This window comes from Neodiprion fabricii, chromosome 3 (genome assembly GCF_021155785.1).
Source record: "Neodiprion fabricii isolate iyNeoFabr1 chromosome 3, iyNeoFabr1.1, whole genome shotgun sequence".
Taxonomy (NCBI): domain Eukaryota; kingdom Metazoa; phylum Arthropoda; class Insecta; order Hymenoptera; family Diprionidae; genus Neodiprion; species Neodiprion fabricii.
Window position 1 is genome coordinate 6879523 of NC_060241.1, and position 15942 is coordinate 6895464.

The following is a 15942-nucleotide window of genomic DNA, read 5'->3' on the forward strand; positions in this document are numbered from 1 at the left end:
TTAACAATATACACCATTTTTAAACAATATACACCTGAAACGAATGAGTTATGGAATGGATGAATGAATGAATTTTAAACCAAATGACGGCTCGTGTTTTAATACATTCAAAAATAAATTAAATTGTACTCTGCTATTCGTACCTTATAAAATATACTCAATATTGATTACGCATAATTTTCAAATTTCAAAAAAGTCTTGTAAATTCAACTAGTTTCACTGATTTTGTATGAAATTTCGTGTTTTCAAAATTTTGCAACCCTCAGAACACAACAGATCAACACGCTCGCGCGATTCTGTGACATCCAGGGCTTCAACGAGAGCCACTCCTCGATGCAGTACCTGTGGCGGTGAAGGTACATTATTGAGACCATTTTCAGTGACTATCATTGGATCTATGATGTTAACAGTAGAGATTATGATCAGAAGTTAAGATGATGAGAATTAATATGTATTTTGTCTTCTCATCTCAGGTCACAACAGTAGAACTTGCGGCCGTCGCAGCACTTCGTCATCGTCCTATAACTACATGTTCACACCATCTCCTCCGATGTCATATTCTGGGGGTGGTCGCAGTTATACGTGCGGAAATTGCGGTGGTTCAGGCAAGAGTACCCCACTCTCTAGAAATAATAGTTATAGTTAGTATGATGTCGTTTCAATAGAATCTTGAGTATTTTTTTTCATTCACAGGACACAATCGGAGAACATGCCCATACTAATTTGCATCACAAGGTGTCGACGTATTTCTCAACATTACTACAAATATGAAACGTCAAGGAAAACGTCGACTTGTGCCTTCCATATTTTTCGTGATTATTACTTATGTATAACATTTTCCGAAACATCAAGTAAAACTATGCCTTTGTTTTCGGTCAAGCGTACATACGAAGTATTCCGTGCCGACTCGACGAACGATTGTTTTCATCCTTTTTTATTTCTTCTATAATTTTCACATGATTGTCCCAACTGTAAATCACTCTGCTGATCTGCGTTAAATTATTTTCTCCAACCATCATCTTTCATGAAATTCGTAACTCAAAACAGTTTTACGGGGAAGAACGCGTCGACTTCGATGCGTGGCTACCGAAACCTACTCTACGCCCAACCAAGGTGTTATTTCGCTGTTTTACGCTCCGTACATACCGATTATGCACTTTCGTGACACTGCTCCTAGTGCAGAAAATGTATGAGAGAGGAAGAGATCGGTTTAAAAGGAGGTAGACCATCCGAATGGTATAATTAGTTCATTGCTGATGATCGAGTAATCGAATTGTTAAGACCAACTCATGTTGACGCACATATACGATCGAATGATTCGGAACGGAATCGCGAAAATGTTAGATATAACGCAACCCACGCGAACTTTGAACTACACTCAGCCCTCCTGCTCCGTTGTTTATTCTCATTTTTTTAAAGTTTTTTTTTCTAAGCTGTAACTGATATATTTTGGGTATCTCATACGAGATTAATGGGTGGGCGGGATTGATCTCTTCGGAAGAGGCGCTCATACAATCACGATTGAACTTCACTTAGGTAAGTTCGTTTAATCGTTAATTGTATTTTGCGCCTCTTCCTTCAGAGATCAAATTGTAGCTGTTTAAAGCGAGTTACGGCTGTTGAGAAAATTGTTATATTTATTTTTGAAACATTTTGAAATTTTCATAACATTTCAAACCAAAAACGCAATAATGCAATAATACGCATGCAATTTTTCGCCCTGCATATTTTAAGAATCAAATAAGGTCACAAATAGAAAGCCTTAATCTCTATTACCGAGAATACCTTCAGCAAATTGGACTTCATTTGACAAAACCTCTCGGTCGTAGAATCGACCGAAGGTTGCAGACTCCTGCGTCCAACCCGCCGCTTTTCGAATTAAATCGACGCTTAGGCCAGCCCGTTTTGCTGCTGAGGTGGAGGCGTGACGCGTACTATACGCGGAAAAAACATTAATCTTGACGCCGCTTATGGACAAAATCTTCTTTACCCAGCGGGATAACGTTTGAGACGTAACCGCCTTATGCGGTTTTTTGAAACAAATGAAAAGACTTAAAATCGCGTTACGTAGATCTTTTGTTTTTTTCAAGTAACTTTCGAGAGCTGACGCTACACATACTGACCTATCCTCTGTGAAAAACGGTGAGCGCAATACCGGTTGCTTTTTATTTGGAGCCGAAGTTTTTATTCGGTTCGGAATTTTCATCTCGTATGATTTTTCGTCGACTTTTCGGATACTACGAAAATCTATTAACGAAAAAGTTTGCAGTCGATGGCTTGTCATTAACGCTAGTAGCGTTACTAGTTTCATAGAGAGTCGCTCTAACGAAAGTTCTTCATTTGAACCCCAGCTTGAAAGTAATCGTAACACAATTTGTGGGTCCCACGTCGAATCATACCTAGGCGCAGAAGGCCTTAATTTTGAAACCCCCTTAGAAAATCGTGTTATTCTGTCGTCTTCACCCAAACTCGAACCAAGAATAAGTGAAAGCGCTGATCGATAACAATTAAGCGACCCATATGACGCGTTGTTTTTGAACTCTCTTGTAAGGAACGATAAAACGTCCACTGGCGAGCCCCTTAACGGATCGAGACTGGTGGTTGCACAGAAACGCCACCATTTTTTTAACCCACAATCATACTGCCGGATCGTTGCATCTGTTAAAGACGCAATAAGAATGTCGATTGATTCCGTTGGGGCTTGTCTCAAGATGAACGCTTCCCTGATAGCCTGCCGGCAACCGATGTAAGTTGCTTCGACAGCGGGTGAGGGTCCCTGTTGGAAGAACGCAACAGATTGACGTTTGGTATGAAATAAACAAGATCACCAATCAATAACGAAGAGAAAAAGGGGAACCAAGTGTATCGTGCCTACACGGCAGAGTTACTTGTATTGGGATACACTCATGTGATTACGTGTGACACACACCTTCAAATCTGTGCAGAACTCGAAAACAATGGCTACCTGACATGCGCAGTACGGTAAGTCGGAGAAACGCCGGGTCAACACGTGCTGGCACAAGCAGTTGCTTGATACGCGTGAGCCAGACAGCACTCTGGCTCCTCTTCAACTTGGTGAGCCTATAATTCGAATCTCTGATTTGAACTGACGCTAAGTAGTATTTGTGACGATGGTTGTGTTGATACATAACTGAGCAACGCCACTGCGGCATAAGAGGGTCGACACTCGTCGTCACTCCATGACATAGCGCCTCTCGGCCACTTAAATAGCGCCTCTCGGCCATTCAAATAGCGCCTCTCGGCCGTTCCATCTCTCTCTTGTATTCCCACTGGGGAATTGATTATCGCCTTGATAATTATCGTGTAACTAGCTTCCACGCTAGCATCTTGTAAGGCGGTTGAGCTCACCCCTATTGTGTCTTCACTCGAAGCGTCATAATTCTCTCTCTAGATACATCCAGTGCACACATCCACTCATAAATCTAACATTCATTCACATACATTGTACACGATTTCGAGGAGGTTTTTACTCAGTTCCTGCTGAGGTTTTCCTCCTCTGGGGCAATAAACCATCTTTGATTGACCCCCAAACCGAGTGGATTTATTTAAAATACCTAACCTTGCCCATATCAATAATTGTTATAAGTATTAATTTCAAGATGAAAGGGAAGTACGGGAATTAATCCTGGTGGTCAATTTCCGACAAAACACCAAGGTTGACTTTCCCAATATGGAACAACCACTATTCCTTCTGCGCGGTCCTGGCAAATTTTTCGCAAAACTCTCGAAATAATTGAGAATGGCGGAAAAGCGTAAGAAAACCATTGATTCCATTCTACGGTAAATGCATCAATCGCGAATGACTCGGGGTCCCGACGTCATGAAATATAATGCTTGCATTTCGTATTTGTTCGCGAGGCAAACAGGTCAATTCTTGGCTCATCCAACACCTTTACTATTTTTTGAAACGCATAATCCGCAAGTTCGGATTCTGTTTCGGGCTGTAATTTGCGTGACTCGTAATCTGCTTCTATGTTTTCTTCCGATGCGATGTATCCCGCAACGATCCAAATATTTCTGACCTCGCACCAATTCCAAATTTGTTTCGTTATATCGCTAAGATTATCGAACCGGCTGTCTCGCATACGATTTATGTAAGCTATCGCGGTGGTGTTGTCGATACGAAGAAGCACGTTGAATTGTTTCTTGTGGCTTAAAAAACATTTAAGTCCGAAAAATGCGGCCACCAACTCGAGATGATTGATGTGGAACTTTAAATCATACGTGCTCCAGTGTCCGTTTGCTCATCGCCCCTCGCAAGCTGCTCACCATCCTGTACGCGAAGCGTTGGTAAAAATCTCGCAATCGAATACTGGCTCATTCAGCGGGGCACTGGCTGAGGCTATATTTACCGTCCACCAATCGATATCTTGTTCTAATTCCTCCGGAATGACCATGGTCACGTCATAATTATTATTATTTGCTCCGAGCGCTAATAATAATCTGACTTTTTCGAACCGTCTCATATGTATCATGCCATATTTCATTGCTGAACAGCAAGAGCCGAGAGTACCGATCCAAGATGCGAACTCGCGAATCGAGCACTTTTTCATTTTCCTAAATTTCTTCAATAGATCAAGAGATCTTTTGATTTTCTCCTCTGGCAACTCGATTGTCATTTTTTCCGAGTCGAAAATAAGCCCTAGATATTTGCATCGTTGTTTGGGAATCTTACAACATTTTTTCTGATTGATTATGAACCCGAGTTCTTTTAAAATAGCCGTCGAGCTTGAAAGTTTTTCGCACACTCTTTGTATGATTTCCCGATAAGCAAAATATCATCTAAATAGAAAACGGATCTAAAGCCTTGTTTTCTTAAATATGCTGCCACTGGTTTGAGTATTTTCGTAAATACGAAAGGTGCGACATTTAAACCGAACGGTAAGCAATTGAATTCGTAATATACACCGCTGTATTGGAAACGTAAAAACTTTCGAGAACTCTTGGCGTTTGATACGAGGTAATACGCGTCCTTTATATCGATTGATGCCATAAAACAATTGGGCTCAATTAGCGACTTCGCCACGCGCCAATCTTCTATCTTAAAATGTTCCGCCTTTATGAATTCACTAAGTCCTTTCAAGTTTAAAATGAATCGTTGCGTACCGTCGGATTTTGGCACCAGAAAAACATTTGATAAAAACTGGTCGGATGACGGAGTAACCGTCTGTATCGCGCCTTTTTCTAATAACTTTTTGATTTCGCTCTCGATTGCCAATTTCTCGTTATTTGACCAATTTGTTTTTTCCCCGATTCGGCCCTGCACAGGAAGCGATGTGAAGGGTATTTTTAACCCTCTAATCCATTCATTAATCTCGCGATCAGCCGATACTTTTGCTCATGCTCGATGAAAAAACCGTAATCGACCCGCAGATTTACGTACGCTGGGAATTAACGGCGTCTGTCCGGGAACCGCGTCTTTCGAGGATATGTTATCTTCGGTCTCGGGCCGAACTTGTCGTTCGTCGGTTTCTTTGGCCCGCTCGACGTCCAATTCCTCTTGCGCATTAACTGTAGCTTCGCCGGCGGGCCCCTCTGGTTTTTTGAATCCTTGAATTCTGATGGTTTTTCCCGTTGGATAAGGTCCTTTGATGCACGCTCAATCGTCTTTGCAGTCTTTATTTTTTCTTCCAGATTTTCCCCGAACAGGAAACCGTCGACTGTCGAGCCCGTCAAAATTTCTCTGACGGATGAATTGAGATTCGCGAGGATTAAACTCTTGCGAATTTCTGATTCCTCCCTCTGGAGAAAATCCAGGAGTCTTCCCATGTCACTCTCAATTTCGAGCCGTTCGAGTTTATCTGGACTGTCCGATTTTAAAGTAATCGAGATAGCTTTTCCGTTGGCTGCCACGCAGGCAGCGATGCGCTCTTGTTTTTCCGTAATACGCTTGTCTCTTGTTTTGACATTCTCCTGTATTGCAGCAATAACCTCCGAATTTAGCACTGGGGCAGCTATGAATCCGTAATTTTCGGGAATATTATATTTTTCCACTAGGTTCTTGTTTTCCTCGTTAGAAATCCCTTTTTTAAAGATCTCTTTCCAACGAATGACAATATCCTTGTGCAATGCAGGGGCCTTTTTCTGGTCCGGTTCCAAACGCGGTCCAATAACGTTTAATACGTCCTCTCCAAGGTCAACTTCATGATCAGGCTGGTTTTCATTGTCCGTTGCGGTCACGCTCGCGTGTTGTTCCCTGTCGACCGGTGCTGTTGATGCGGCCCCCAGTGTGCCCGCTGGCAACTGCTCGGTATCGATTTCCACCTCGTCATTTTCCTGAGTCCGTATCGGAAATTCCGCTCGCTCTTCCTCCGACTCCTGCGGAAGTTGTTGTGAGCCCTGGCCAATTTCACGCGAGTGACTCCGCTCTGAGCGACAAGAATGACCCGAGCGCCGAGAATGATCCGAGCGACTACGCTCTGAGCGACGAGTGTGACGCGAAGATCTTCTCGAACGACGTGATCGACTGATGTCGTATCGTGAGCGATTTTCAGGAGACCGGACGCGACGATCTGACCTTCGTCTGCGTTCGCCGTTTCTCCTGTGACGGGTTCGAGAGCGATCCCGACGATGTGGCGAACTCGATCTATAACCTGAAAGGTAAACGGGCAAATTGCCAATACTTGCCTTACATCGTCTCTAAATTGTTCAATTTTTCATTAAAAGGAAAAATTTCATTTCCTAGGGTCAGACCCAGGAAACTGAACAATGAATGTTGCATTCCTTCGTCAGACCAAGGCGTGCGCCCCGGTCAGACCAAAGGCACGCGGCCGAGCAATCGAATCGCTGGCATAGCAACAAGGTGTCGAGACCAACAAATCTTTGTCAGTAATTGATCTTTCAGAAAGAGTCAATTTTCGTGGTGGACATTTTCGCCCCGTAAGCACAGATTAAGTTCTTCTCCACTTCCGTTTTTTATTTTTTCGGTTAATATTTGTCACCATTCCTCTTAGTCTCTCAGCGAAGACCTTCTTTTTCTTTTCCCTTGACGGTGAATGATCGTGATTCCTCTTCTTTCCCATTTCTTTTTGACTTTTTGCGTTTTTATTAATATTTCGCGTGTGACGACGTTGACACAAAGCGAAAGATTGAGAATAAACAACGGAGCAGAATATGGGTTGTATAGCAACCCAGAAAAAAAGCTTGCTTTAAAACTTGTGGCGACAAGTAAGGCAAGTGAGGGGTACTACAATTTGATCTCTGAAGGAAGAGGCGCAAAATATAATTGAACAGAAACTACGAACAGATATATATCTTAAAAAAAAAAAAAAAAAAAAAAACGTCCTATATCCCACAATGGATAGTCATTGCGGATATGTATTGATGTCAGCTGCTGCAATTTGAGATAGTAACGGTGCTACTGTGATAATCGTATTACCTGCATAAAACACAATGAGTTATTCGACCTTGTATTTTGCAAATATGCCCAATAACTGTCTACATAAATAGTATGAAGTGTCGCATTTTTCGTAAACGCGGACACGCTCTTGAATTGTAAGGTCAGTATTTGCAATTTGCTACTGTGAAATAATCTGAAATCAAATTTATTCAGTTGAAATAAAGAGCCTTATCACTTGGTATGCGAAAATTGTGTGTCTCGTGCAAAAATTCGGAACTCGTTACTAATTCTACCGGAGAGTGATTTCACTTCTTATAACGAGTGTACGTCATGAGTTCGACGTTTTATTGTACTTTTTGCATTGTAAAAGTTAGCCACAACATACTTTCTCTCACATTTCATATTCATGGCATGTACGTCTAGCAGAGAACATCAACATTTATCCTCCTCTTGTAAGGTCACATTTACTACTCACGACGAAGCTCACGTAGGTTTACTTCATTAAGACTTCGACCTGTTTGATGCCGTGTGGTTGCAAACTTCAAGATCAGTATTCGTCATTATTATTCTCTTTGAAAGCAAAAAGGCCAGTATCAACGCGGTGGTCCGTGATTCAGAATAATTCGTCAGAAATTTTTATGAAACTGCGCCACTGGTGCAGTCACGTGGGAATTTGCGTATTCTCGCGTGACGAACCGCGGAGATTCTGTGCAAACGTTTTATCTTCTCCTGGCATCTGGGATTATCACTTGAGGACAGTGATAACTGTTGGCTCGTGAATAACTAGCACGGTTCCGTCCAGCCATAGAATTGCCATGGGAGAGAGTCGCCACAGCTGGACAGCAGTGATTATCGAGCAAGCCGATAAACAGTCGACTTGCTACCGTCGTGCGGTTTGGACGGACCAATTTGTTTGGCTGCAAGGTTTGCTGTGAAACATGTGTCCGAAGCCGAATTTCTGTTGACATTTCTTTCGCCTCCACTGACGCTGACAAACGGCGAATTGACTTTGATAAGAGAGTCGTTAAGCGATCGCTGAGATGCCTGTGTGATCCGTATTATTTATTCATAGTGACAACTTGATGTGAACCGTGAAAATTTATGCTCATTCCTACGTTAGCAGAGGAAGAACGTATTTGGAACTTCTGCTCTTGGGTCATCGCTGAAAATAAAATAGAATCAAGCCGGAGCAAGGATTGAAACTTGGAGATTGCATTATGCAACGATTCTACCTCCTGCTGATATTGTGGATATGTGCAGGTATTTTTAACTTGGATATGTTTAAGTCATTTCGACAAATGCAATGCTCTGTCATTGAAAAAGTATTCATTCGAATTACTGCTTTATACTTGTGACGTTTCAATCGAACATGTCTAATAGAGGAACCAAGTATGTATCCATACTAAATTGCGATAATAAAACACGTTTTTGCATTACGTAGTTGAATGAAATTTTGTAAGCTTTTCAAAAATTCAGAAATGAATACTAATCAAAGTCTGTTTATTATTCGAAATCAGTATCAGTGATAAGTTGAGTATTTTATCGATTTTGCACGATTGAAACATCAGGTTCGTACAATAAATGTTTCCTTAGTACGCGTTGCAAATAATAGATTTTTTTTGTTGTGCCCATGCTATAACAAACCGATGTTCTTAATTCTTCTCTTACAATAAGTGCGAAATATATTCAATACTATTATCCCTCTTCAATGCTACGAAAAAGAACGAATTTGTTGAAGTCACTTGGGGCTTTACATTTTATTCTGTTGCAAGTGTTGAAACTCATGATATGCCGCATGATGGATGGATATAGACATTAAAATTTTTCAACCAGCAGACCTTGTCGTTGAAAACATTTAAAGCGGATGACTTGGTTTTTTTAGTTATCTACAAGAACGAAGTGGATGTCCTGAACGTCAGGAGTTTTGAGGTGGATCTACATCGTGCGGCTTTTTATTCAGCTTCACGATGTATTTTCACTTGAATAGAAATATATGTCGCGTACATATACTTTTAATAACGATTTACTTATATTCAACTTTTTTTTTCAGGGACAGTTTTATTTATTTAGAATATTCTGATCCATGTACTTTGATCACTGCTAATCTCTGACGATACAATGATATATTCATCTTGAAACACAATGCAGCTTTGGTTGGTACTACATCACTGGCGTACGTACCATTTTTTCTCATGTGACACCCAAAATATTCAAGGGATTCAATCGATGAGTTACTTGCTTCATCGCCTGTTATGTAATCTTCAAATTCGATAAATTACGTCTGTAAAAATTTCCGATCTTCTGTATCTTTTCCGTGTCTGTCTTATGCACTGAATAGAAATTATCTGAATACACAATTTCCTTCAGGGATCGTCTCGATTCTAATTCCGTTCACTTTCATTGTCTTCTAGACGCAAAGTCGACAAATTACGTCGAACAAGGAACAATATTTCTACCTTTTCATAAAACAGAAACTTATCTCACTTAAATGAAGTTTGTGGTTATGTTTGTTGACTTTGAAGAAGAGTTTCTTATCACCTAAACGGGAACTTCACGTACGTGGTTGCTCGTACATAGCACTTTACTAATAATGATAGTACTATTGTTATCATAGTTTTCGCTATATTATTGCCATTACCATGCAGCTTGATGGCACTGTTGCTACTGGATACAGATCACTTTCTATGCAGAGGGATTCGTCAGTTACCGTAAAATAAATGAGTACATATTTCTGCATCACACGATAATTCATGCTCCTGTATAACATCGTGTATAATTACGTTGCATGTAGTCATACATAATCATATGTTTTTGTATTATATAATCGATCGTGTTATACAATACACACAAATATGTCACCACATTGAGGCTCACACAATACGATATGATTATTTATAACAACCTAGATAACAATTTCATAACATTTTGACGTTGTTCGCGTATTACGCAGTCAATATTGTACCGCTAATCTTGCGGCAAGCGTCAATAAAAAAAAAGAAAGCAGTGTGTAATTTTTTATACACGACAATGAGAATCGAATTCTGTTATTGAGTGATATTTTCACCGTCATTGATCAGTGCTTTAACATTGCGCTCTGAACTTCATCTCCAGAAGAGAAAAGAAACTCTTTGTTCGTCAAAATACACTGGTTGTCCATAATTTGAACCGATACGTTACTTTCAGCTTCACCTCAGGATGGGTGGGGGTGAGAATCAGAGAAACCGAAAATCGGAATGGCCAGAATTCCGAATTTAATGAACTCGAATAATAAATATGAGTGAAAAAATACTATCAGAAATTTCAGTCCAACATAGTGCCCACAAAAAGCTGCAGTTCACCTAAACTGTATTAAGTAGAGGGCTCTATTATCCGAAAACGTTAATCCAAGAATTCAGAGATGCAGAATTTAATAATGTATAGAGTCAATATTCCAGAGGCTCAATCTGTAGTAAGTTTCATATTCTCAAATGCCCAAATATTATGAAAATAAAAGTGAGAACTTGATCATCTAGAAACGGCGGAAAACAGATATCCAGAATGCGGAAGGACATTATTCAGAATCGTACAATTCGGAAAGATCGGTATTCCGAAAGTAACCGTATAGATGGCTTACCACCAGAATTTCACATTCCGTGTCTATCCAACTAATCTATTTTGACTTGTAAAATGTCTTATATACAGAATCGAACAAATTCTTTATTCAATAGTTATTCTTAATGAAGAGGAAAAAACGCGATGCAAATGGACAACCTTCAGTTGTTGAAGCTGGTGGGTTAGACCTTTAGAGTCTGGCCAACGATGTGCCTCTTTTTATTTTCCATCTTTTTTTTGTCTCATTAAAATATTGATTACGATTTTTGGTATCATAAACTTATATTTCTGGGCTTCTAATATGATGTGAGTTATCGATTCTTCTGATATATTGCGATTCTTCATTCTAACGATTCTGACATACCGCAATTCTATATTCCGAGCCTTCTATGAGATTACTACTCGGAGTTCTAACCGTTCTGATTCTTGATCCTCCGCATTTATGAATTCGAATAAATGAAAATTCTACTTTGTTATCCATCCGAAGGTGATTTGTTTGTGTTTGCGAGCAATCGCATTTGCCTCAATCTGCTAATGGCCTTTCGGAATTTTTGTCAGTTTGGTATTCTAAATTCTATAACTTCAAATTTCGATACCTTCATATTCTATTTTCATTATTCCTGGCTTACTGAAGATTCACCACTTTGTTCCTTCGCGGTTGTGAGTTTTCGATATATTCATGTTCGGAATTCTGACCATTCGGATTTGTCACCCGCACCCCTTAGGATTTTTATGAAGAGGCTGATGCTCATTCTACCGAACTAATGAACTGACGTTAACCATTCAAATCTTCCGTATTCGCAGCGGAATCTCTTCCCTGCGTGCCTCGAGATTTCGGAAATGGGGGAACAGTGTGCGTGTGCAACGCTACTTACTGCGACAGTACACCAGAGCTCGAAATTCCGGAAATCGGTTCGTTCGTGCGATACGTCTCGAGCCGAGACGGCTTGAGATTGGATCCAACGGAGGGTGCTTTCACTAACGAATCGGCAACCGCTGACGTCACTCTTCAGCTGGATCTTAACACAACTTTTCAAAGTATTCACGGATTTGGAGGTGCTTTTACCGACGCGGCTGGCATCAACATAAAATTATTGAGCAATGCTACAGCGGACTACATACTCAGGTAATTCTTGTATTTGAAACACAACAGTTACCGGACGTTAGTGATAATTATGTGTCATTGACTCTTGCCCTTTTCATTGATATATTTCTACAATGGCAGATCGTGTAACCATTAGGCGATATATTTTAATTGAAAACTTTCGTCGATGAAATCATCGTATTATTGACAAAAGTTAATATACTCAGGAATATTCAGACGACATGAGAATCTTGAGGAAAATTCCGATCTCGAAAGTCTGATTTTGCTCAAATGTGAATTTAGATGAAACCTATCTCAAGGCTGATGATTTTATTGGATATTGAAAAATTAACGTTTGCGATCTAAATTGTTTAGGTGATTATATGGTTGACAGGTTTCCAGCTTCAAATATTCAATAACTGTGGGTTCTTTAGAAGACATGAATTCGTTATTCAATATTCGGATAATGCAATATGTCAGATGGAACTTAACGAGTAGCACGCATTTTGTTGTAAGTTAAACTCTCGTGGACCGGTTTCCCAGCAACTCTCTCGAATTACGGAAGAAGAACAAGCTCGCGAAACTTATGACCTACTAACGAGATTTTTAACGAAAGGATATCTGTGTCGGCTGGATTCGTCGGTAGATCATCGCAAAGAATATTCCATTTAAATTCTTCTGTGCTCATCCCAGTACATGATAACCTTACTTTCCACGAAATCAATCTCGAAGCTTCCTCATAGAGACTCTTCAATCGAGTCAATAACATCTGCCATTGTGTTTTGCGTTTAAACGGGCACCAGTTGAGTAGCTTAAAAAAATCCCGCAATTTTCAGGTCGTACTTTGGCGAGGAAGGTAGTAGATACAACCTAGGTCGTGTGCCCATTGGTGGGTCCGACTTCTCTACACGAGCATATACTTACGACGACACCCAGAGTGCTGATACGCAACTTCACAACTTTAGCCTGGCAGAGGAAGATATCAAGTACAAAATTCCACTGATGCAAGAGGCTCTTAGAATGAATCGCGATCTAAGATTTTTCGCATCTGCGTGGACTGCTCCGCCTTGGATGAAGACGAATAATGATTTCACGGGTTTCGGTGAGTACGCATATTGCAGTATTGCCAGTTCGGGGTCAACGATGTATCGATGGATATCGTGCATTATAACTCAAGTATGTACTTGGTAACTGCATTCCGCAGGGTTTCTCCTTGAAGAGTACTACCAGGTGTACGCTGAGTACACTGTGAAATTTATGGATGAGTACAAAAGATATGGACTCAAAATGTGGGCGATGACGACAGGCAACGAACCGTCTAACGGTATCGTACCAGTGGCTGGTATTAACAGCATGGGGTGGACACCGAGTGGCATGGGCAAATGGGTGGCGGAAAACCTCGGCCCTACCATGAGCAAATCCGAGCACAAAGATACGATAATTTTGGCTTTCGACGACCAGAAATTCGGCCTGCCCTGGTACGTCTCTGATATGTTTAGCAACAAGGTGGCAAAAAACTATACGGCCGGTATTGCATTTCATTGGTACTGGGATAGTATTGTACCTTCTTGGGTGATCGATCGAACCCATTATCATTTTCCTGAGAAGTTTCTGATCATGACCGAGGCCTCGGTTGGTTAGTTATGTCATTTTCAATCGACATATTGCATGCTAGATATTAACGGTCTTTTATAATAATCCGTTCGCCAAAATATCGTCTATTCGTACAGGAGATAAGCCATGGCAATTCGACAAAGTCATCTTAGGATCCTGGGAACGAGGGGAAATGTACATTACGGATATCATGGACGTAAGTATAATATCCGTTAACACGCGTGGCGAAAAGAGAGCATTCTTTTGCGAATGAAATGGCGGCAACTCGCTTGTAATGGATTCGTTGATCTTAAAGAATCTGCAACATTGGGTTACCGGCTGGGTGGACTGGAATTTAGCTCTTAACCGTCATGGTGGTCCCAATTGGAGGAGCAACTTTGTTGATTCTGCAATCATCGTGAATACTGAGAATGACGAGTTTTACAAACAACCAATGTTCTACGGCTTAGCACACTTTAGTAAATTCATTCCACGAGGTTCTGTCAGATTGAAGCTCGGTCAGGAGGGAAGGTCTACAATTGCTGTCGCCTTCAAGACTCCGGACAATAAGATTGTTATAGTTCTGTACAATACGTGAGTTCAAGATATATTATAATCGGATTTCAATCGGTATCCATCAGACAGGTGAATTATCAGTTACGACCAGTTTTCGTTACAGTTTACAATAAATTGTCTACGTAATATTTTTCAAATGTCCTGTTTTGGCAATACAACTCATTTTTCGTTTTAGACTCACTGAAAATCAGCATGCAGTTATCCTTGACCAAGAAAGAGGAAACATCGACTTACAGCTACCACCGAAATCCATTCATACCATTGTGTATAAGTGACCACACACTGTTAATCGATTGGTCACTTCTAAGCAATTGCGTAAATTTTGTCGATTTGAATGCGGGCAAAAATGAGCAATAGCAGTATTCGGTACAATAGCGGAGGGTCTAAGGTATATTAAAACATTGTTGAATCAAATAACGTAATACATATCTTGTTTTGATTTCAAAAATAATTTTCGTCACAACGTCAATTTTTTGAAATTTTCAGAGATTTTTTGCTATTCAGTTAGATTTTTAAAGATATATAAGCCAAATAAGCCATCAGCCAAAAGCCATAAAAATCATGATTGATCTATTAATCTAGCTCTATAGAATTTATTTTATCACAATAACTGCAATTTTTTGCTATTTTCCGCAATTTTCAGGTTTTTTTTTTGAAATTTACATAAATTTCAAAAGGCTTATGGTTGAATAAACTTCAGATTTGGATTCAGCGGACCAAAATACATAAAAGTCACACTTGGTCTTTAGTTCCATATATTTTTTTCTGACCAAAACTGCTAATTTTTTGCGATTTACTCAAAATTTTGAGGGTGTACGAGAAAAGCCGACTTCAGATTCGGATTCAGCGCGTCAAAATACATAAAGATAGGTAGGTCTGGTCAAAAGTACAAGCCACTTTTTTTTTCTTTTTTTTTTGTGGGCCGGTGTAATTAATAGACCGCTGGACTCGTTAGTAGAATAATTTTTTGATGATTATCTGACAGGCAATTCTTGTTCCGTGTAAAATATACTTCATACACTGTTTAGAGCACGTTTAAATGCTTTCCCATTCATTATCCCGATTATTTCAACAACTTGGCTCTTAGAATCCTGACATAAAAGCATCATTATTCCAGAAAGCCAAGCCATACTTGGTGTAATTTTTACGCGGCAATATCATTGTAGATGAAAGATCCCATATAAATTATGCTTACAGATCAATTCGTTACGGTTGAAAACTTCGCAACGCTGGTTCTGGTATTTTTCTTCATACGTTCATTCGCATCATGTGTCACGCAGTTGACGGTTTGTTTACGAAATGGAATCGTAATTACGTTTTTATCGACCGAGTGCGGGCGATCAACTCTTGTGCTGTCTCCGTAAACTTCTCGGATCGAGTTATTTTTTGTCCAATACGTTATATATACGTTACAAAAGTATGTCGTACAATTATTCGTAAATTAATTGATGGTCATTGAAAATTCTTGATCGAACCGACGATTTCGATGATCTTGGAAATGTGTGTATCGACTCTCCGTGCATCGATCGTATTGATTTAGGGCTTAAATGAAAGCTCTTAAAATATATAAGCGTATAAAATTTGTGAAATGTCGAATTTCATCGTCAGAGCGAACGAATATCTGATAATATTTTCGCCGGTAGTGCATTGGTTCCCACGCGTTTATTTATTTATTTTTTTTTTATAATGAACTTGGCGCTGATCTTGATATATGTAATATACATGAATCTTATTTTTG

General features: G+C 40.0%; 2 protein-coding genes and 1 long non-coding RNA gene across 3 annotated transcripts in view; 2 read left to right on the forward strand and 1 right to left on the reverse strand.

Annotated features, from left to right (window-relative positions):
• The window catches only part of LOC124179117 (zinc finger protein 224-like), a 41402-nt gene that overhangs the window by 3770 nt on the left and 21690 nt on the right, over positions 1 to 15942 (forward strand). The gene's annotated exons all lie outside the window — the stretch shown is intronic.
• Positions 351 to 9917, reverse strand: LOC124179121. Its single transcript, XR_006869958.1, has 3 exons — positions 9542 to 9917; positions 7836 to 8522; positions 351 to 623 (listed from the first exon to the last, which is right to left on the reverse strand). It is a non-coding gene; the product is annotated as an uncharacterized LOC124179121 (long non-coding RNA).
• Positions 8488 to 15942, forward strand: part of LOC124179119 (lysosomal acid glucosylceramidase-like) — a 39589-nt gene continuing 32134 nt past the window's right edge. Inside the window, exons 1-7 of the mRNA XM_046563223.1 lie at positions 8488 to 8620; positions 11756 to 12077; positions 12872 to 13137; positions 13240 to 13671; positions 13766 to 13845; positions 13945 to 14222; positions 14380 to 14460. Coding sequence (XP_046419179.1) covers positions 8578 to 8620; positions 11756 to 12077; positions 12872 to 13137; positions 13240 to 13671; positions 13766 to 13845; positions 13945 to 14222; positions 14380 to 14460 — 1502 coding nt within the window. The 5' untranslated portion in view covers positions 8488 to 8577. The remainder of the gene's footprint in view (positions 8621 to 11755; positions 12078 to 12871; positions 13138 to 13239; positions 13672 to 13765; positions 13846 to 13944; positions 14223 to 14379; positions 14461 to 15942) is intronic.